Here is a 6,263-nt window from a genome sequence, read left to right as displayed (position 1 = left end):
AAGCAGTGGTATCAACGCAGAGTACTAATATAATTTTCATTCAAATAATTTTCAGTCTAACGGTTTATATGACTAGATATAAATATATAATATAAATAATATATAAATATACATCTTATTTATAAGAAAAGATATAGATACCAAATGTTTTTTTCGTGTACATTGCAAGAGTTCTGAACAGAGCTGGCTTGCTTGTTCGGCGGAAACTTGAAAAGTGCGTTTAATAGTTTCTAAAACTTGTTCCTTAACGCCCTCCAAGGGCCCTTCTCCATCACCAGTCTGCCCATCTCTCCATCTGTGTAAAAAAAAATATATATATATATATATTTCATATTAAATATATATCATAATAAAAGTATAGTCTCACTTCAATAAATACAATTTCTTTTTTAGATACACATGATAAATAAAAGCTCGCTTACTTATGCATAAAAGCAATTAGATCAGCCGCACGTCCTGAGCCATCGCAAATTACTACCGGTACAGGTGGATCCGTCACGTATTCCAAAACCGCACGGATTGTATTTGTTCCACCTTCGATAACCAAGGCTACTACAGGTATACTGCTGTGTGTATCTGAGAGTAACAATGAAAATCAGAAGTTCTTAAAAATTAGAATAAAAATTCCACTTCTTATAGATCTTTTAAGTAACACACTTACATGGTTGCAATATTAAATTTGAAATGTATTTCTCTAATCTTCTACGAAGAACAATTTCTGCACCGTATCGAGCGCCAGTACCATTGTCTACCAATAAGAAGTAAGCGTGTCGATTATTTAACACTGTGTATTTAGTCCTACAAAAATCAAAATAGACACGTCTTAAAATTTCTTGAACGATAGAAACGTTTTAAGCAATGCATCTTTGTATTGTATGTAAACTCTCACCATGGTGAGGAGACACAATCGTATGATACTTCTCCACCGCGACTGATCAACTCGTGACTTTTATCCAAAATTCCCCAAGGAGCAATCCCTATGCTCACCACTCGACCTTGTCGTTGCGAACGTTCTAACAATAAAGCATCGCCGACTTGTCGCGTAACACCTGTCATCAGAATGTAAAATAAAAATAAAATTCATTAAATTTATTCTATAAAATTATACCTGTATTGGTTCCTCCCGTGAATATCCACGCTCCCGTTGTTTTAGCGGCTTTCAATAAGCCTTTACGTAAAACCTTCTTCAAACTCGGCTGAAGCTCAAAATTTGATCGACCACCGTGGACCGTAATTAACAATTTGGGCAAACCTAAATTCCATTCTCGACATAATAATTGCACAATTGGTTCCGGTCGCGTATCATGAGCCAATCTTACGTACTGCAAATAACAAATATTAGATAATATCAATTTTATTCGTACAGATATAATATGTTAATAATGCAAGAAATATTCGCGACAGATACTTGTGCTTTTGTAGGATGTGGGCCACCCTGAAATTCTATAGTACCATACGCATCAGTGGGGAAAGCGCGAGTATTTTTTCCTGGAGACCATTGTTCACGATCTTTTTCTCTACTATTACTAAGAGTATAACTTTGAACGTCCGCCCCAGTTCCACAATGATGAGTGTATGAATTACCACAGCAACATCTATAATATATCGTGTAAAAATGTTTGGTTTTTTTAAAATTATATCTACATTAATGAATAACTTTATATTTTGTTTGTATAATTATTGCATATACTATAAAGCATGAAAATTTTATACTATACTATTTAAAAAAAAAAAAAAAAATAGAAAACACTTCATATCCGAAAAATTATGCTATTTTCAAACCTGTAAAACTTGGCAAAAAATCATCGTAGACTAAAAATTAAAAAAGCATTTTGAAGCTTAAAATTTCAACTTTAATGTGGAATTTTATTAATATTAATATTAATGGACTTATTAATATTTCAAGAGCTATATTCTAAAAAAATTGTATAATTATATTTTATAAATATTATTTTTCTTCTTACAATACAACCTTTCATACAGAATTTTTACCTATGCTCATCTTCCGCGCTCGCAATAAACTTTGCACATTCTCTCTTTTGAAACGTAGCCTCTATCCAACTGCGTTCAGTTGTCTATAATTTGAGAAATATACATAAATGTAGTTATAAATATAAAAGAATTAAAAAATTATTCTCAAATATATTATAAAAATATGTATATTATCTTTTGTTATTTAATATAATTATTAAATTGTATCGCAATAAAATATAATGTATAATAATAATAATAATAATAACTGCTAAAATAGTAATATTAAAATTGTAATGAATTTGAAATGCATAGCACATTAGAATATGTGATATCTTTAACAGAGAATAATAAAAGAAATATTCTTAACAAAAAATATACCTTAATTTTTTTCTTTTTTATTTTTGGAGCATTTGCACCACAGATAATATTTCCAATTGCCATCTTGGTGAGTGAAACTTACATTCACATTAACTTAAACAATACACTAATGTGCAAAAAATTCATAAAAAAACTAGAAACTTATCAACATAATGTGCAGAAGATTCATATACTGAATTTATTGCACATACAAAACATATAAAACTTATTATGTAATATGGTTGCATATATTACATACATACACTAAAGATAAAACATTCAAAAATTTTATAATGTTTAATGTATAATAAAGTAATGTAATAGTGATGTAATATAAAACTAAAAAATGTTTTTTAAACGTTTATAGTTGCAATTACAATAAGATTATATACAATCATAATCGTTACTCACCATTCGACAAGATTTATTTTGGACAATCATCTTTAATCCATAAATAATAATGTAAATTGTGCTTAATTTATTGTATTTTAAATTTGATTGTCAGTTATATTAGAATTCTCATCATTTTTTATCCTATTGCATTCATTTCGAGAAACCATGTCTAAAAGAAATAGAATCATAAATGTATCAAAGATGATGAAAACTGTCATTCTATAAAAAAAAATTATAAATGGAAATTGTGTATTATTTTTTTACATTTAAATAATTGACGGAATGAAAAATAAACTTTCAGAATAGATATTGATACATTTATAAAATAATAATAATATAATATAGTAAAGTAAAATAACTAACTTGCAAAAAGTAAGTAGAATAATTTATATTTATGAACTTTTACAATAAAAAATCATTTCATATTAAATATTAAAAAATAATTATATAATATTAATGATTAAATAATATAAATTATAAGTAACATTCAAAAATTTTGATTTATGTGAAAAGCACACAAAAAAAACCTAATATATATAACATAAATATCTACTTGAATCTCTTCATTTTTACTGCAAGTCATTATGATGACTCGTGTCACGAGTTTTATCACTACTTCAAAACAAAACAATTATATCAACAATTACTGCTTTCTATTTAAATGTGATAAATTATAATAAACATTTGTGACTCATTTTGATAAAATTCCGATTAAACTTAATCATTGAACGATCAACAGCAAAATTTTTAATTACGATATAATTATTATATACAGAGTGTAAAAAAATGAGTTACTTCAGGAGCATATTCCACTAATCGAAATGAGTAAAAAGATATATTGTATAAAAAATTCATATATGCAAAGATACGTGATTTTTACGTTCAGTCATGTTTTGGGTTGAAACTTAAGATTATTATAAAGCGTACAATTTTCAATGTCTAACAAACAGGTAAAAAAACAGTAAAATCTCGTGCATCGTTGTTGACATTTAATTGTCATGGCTGAATGTGTGAGAGTGAAAAGAAGAAACGATCGAATAATAGTAACAGTGATACGAGATGACAGTTGCTGTTTGCATGAATAAAAAAAAATGGTTTTTTTTTTTTGTACCTGTACTTCCTTATTTGTAACTTTTTATTTCTGCTGTTCCAAAAAGAAACACCGCGAGTACATATATTCATTTCATTCTGATATGGAAAATACGTGCAATTTAATTAACAATCCAATTAAAAGGAACAGATCCCATTCCTCAGGTTGGATAATATAACAAAATTGTTCACATATATTCACTGTGATAAGAGCCGAAAATTAAGTAATCGCGTTCACGTAGCACTTGTAATATACGTTCACGTTAAATGCATTCGCATTCGCATTAATTCGTGCATTTCCATGAAGATACATCGAAGAAACATAACATTAACAAGATAAGGTGTAGGTTATTTTTAATGCATTTCAGTCCTTACGGGACGCATCACCACACACGCTTCCTTTGTCATATATATTTTAATATCGGCTTAATAAATTTATTTTCTCACGGAAGAATTTTATTGAGGGTCAGCAGGAGTGACGAGTCAACTCCGAACCCGAACTGATAATGGGAGACCCCGCATGGTGATAACGCAAAACTCAAGGACTCAAGAGATACCATAGCTGAAATAATTGCGATATAAAATTTTAGTGCGCATGCGCGAGAAATCCAACCAATAACATGGCAGCTGATCACGTGTCGTTACGTTCATTCATAGCGCGGTATTCATAATAAAGCCCATATCAGGCTGATATTTTCCACGTAACGCTACCGCGTAACCAATCATCAAGGTGCAGTCCCATGGAGCAGCTAAAGTCCTATAATAAGAGAAGCGCGACCTTGTTCCTACTTCCTGATTGGTCGATTGTAGCCGCCATGTTAGGCTCGCATGGTCCCACGTGACCCATGTGTTGTGTTGTTTATATACAATTTAAATAAATGCACACTTGTAATCACGGTAAGTAGAAATGTTTTTTCTCTGTTAAATAACTGCAGGAGACTCATATTGATATTGTGAGATCCTTATTTGTGCCTAATAGTACACACATATATATATATATATATATATATATATATATATATATATATATATTTGTATCACGTTCGATGCATTTCATTATTATATTTCGTATACATATATGAAGAATACTTACTTCAGTAGACAGCACTGATGATTTTCTTTTTCATTTACACTGCGACGAACACTACTTACGTTTGCTCCATCGTTTGCTTCTCTTACGCTGGGTCCACAATAGGTGATTTAAGCCCTAAGCCTTAAGAAATTGACCAAAACAAAGCAATTTTCCTTCCAGGGCTACGTTCGGAAACGTCACCCGAGCACAGTATAAAGATGCAGTCCCATGGAGCAGCGTACGGCGTACCGGCGTACGGCGTAAAAGAGCTTGGCCAATCACAGGCTTTACGCTCGTTTTCGTTACGTCAGTACAAACATCGGCTGTCCCATGGAGCGTTTTACGCCGACGTAATAATTAATAAGCCTATCACAGTGCATTTTACAAAGTTTATTTTCAAAGTAGATATTTAAAAGGTTTTGTGATTGACTTATTGATGATTACGCCAGCGTAAATACGCTCCATGGGACAGCCGATAAAGTTTTAACGCGACTTTTTAAACATACATTCATATACATAAAGTTAAAAAAGTTAAAATTCAAATTTGCAGAACGTGTTAAGATGTCGAACTCTCAGTTTGCATTAATCAATTTAATTAAATACTTGAAAATTTATAAATGTCTGAAAAATATGTTATGCAAAGAAGCTATTCGACGAAAATTAATTCAAATATATATGATTTATAAATTAATGAAAGCCGAAGAAAAGAAAAAAAACTCCCACATTGGACACAATCCTCGAAGATTTTGGGTTCGACCAATTTTTAGTATTGAAAGACGATTAGCACAAGGGGCTAGCAACAATCTGGTCGAAGAAATGATTTACACAGATACAGATAAATTCCTCAATTTTTTTCGAATGACATCAGAAATATTTGAAAAATTGTTGCAAATTGTTTCACCACGTATACAGAAACAATTTGTAATTATAAGAAAAATTTTAGATCGGATGATGTACGAGTTATTAAATCGAATTATAGGCCGTCACGTAAACATCTGTAACGCGCTGTACTACGCTGGATACAACAGCGTAAAATCTGTGATGGCGTAATGAAAACGAGCGTAAAGCCTGTGATTAGCCAAGCTCTTTTACGCCGTACGCTGGTGTGCCGTACGCTGCTCCATGGGACTGCACCTTAATGGAGCAGCGTACAGCGTCACAGTATAACTACATACAGTAGTGACAGTAGCTGTCGGCTCCTTTGATGTAGCCGTGAGTCGATCACGTGACGATCAGCCATGTTGTAAGCCTTACGGGCGCTTCATTTGAACATTAAGAATCGCGATAACGTCTTACGCAAAGTCTTTTTTAATGAGATAAAGATAATAATGCAAATTATTTTCTGTTTTTAATGTTAGTATATTTTAAAAATATATTA

At 31.1% G+C, this 6,263-nt stretch overlaps 1 protein-coding gene across 3 annotated transcripts; it reads right to left on the bottom strand.

The window, feature by feature from the left end:
- Positions 1 to 62: 62 nt before the first annotated feature.
- LOC145942985 (transient receptor potential cation channel trpm-like) lies at positions 63 to 4,417 on the bottom strand. Of its 3 annotated transcripts, none has more exons than XM_083050165.1 (9): positions 3,836 to 4,417; positions 2,743 to 2,893; positions 1,993 to 2,075; positions 1,409 to 1,595; positions 1,109 to 1,322; positions 890 to 1,049; positions 662 to 798; positions 423 to 576; positions 63 to 295 (listed from the first exon to the last, which is right to left on the bottom strand). In XM_083050165.1, exons 2-9 carry the CDS (start codon positions 2,770 to 2,772, stop codon positions 73 to 75), a joined length of 1,188 nt encoding a protein of 395 aa, XP_082906291.1. In that variant the 5' UTR covers positions 2,773 to 2,893; positions 3,836 to 4,417; the 3' UTR covers positions 63 to 72. The 3 variants fall into 3 exon arrangements, with proteins under 3 accessions (XP_082906291.1, XP_082906289.1, XP_082906290.1); XM_083050163.1 differs by lacking the exon at positions 3,836 to 4,417 and adding an exon at positions 2,353 to 2,458 and having other exon boundaries at positions 2,743 to 2,889; XM_083050164.1 differs by lacking the exon at positions 3,836 to 4,417 and adding an exon at positions 2,353 to 2,445 and having other exon boundaries at positions 2,743 to 2,889.
- Between the last annotated feature and the right edge of the window lie 1,846 nt (positions 4,418 to 6,263).

The sequence above is a fragment of the Prenolepis imparis genome, unplaced genomic scaffold (genome assembly GCF_030444845.1).
Source record: "Prenolepis imparis isolate NDT839.2.m4 unplaced genomic scaffold, iyPreImpa1.0 SCAF_11, whole genome shotgun sequence".
Taxonomy (NCBI): Eukaryota; Metazoa; Arthropoda; class Insecta; order Hymenoptera; family Formicidae; genus Prenolepis; species Prenolepis imparis.
The sequence above is the reverse complement of the archived record's forward strand: the minus strand, read 5'-3'. Positions and strand labels throughout refer to the sequence as shown.

Coding starts and splice junctions, on each gene's coding strand:
- LOC145942985 (XM_083050163.1), bottom strand. CDS start 2,415: ATGGCAATTGGAAATATTATCTGTGGTGCAAATGCTCCAAAAATAAAA. Junction 1,323..1,408: donor CACATCCTACAAAAGCACAA/GTATCTGTCGCG, acceptor TGTTATTTGCAG/TACGTAAGATTGGCTCATGA. Junction 799..889: donor GATTGTGTCTCCTCACCATG/GTGAGAGTTTAC, acceptor TGATTTTTGTAG/GACTAAATACACAGTGTTAA.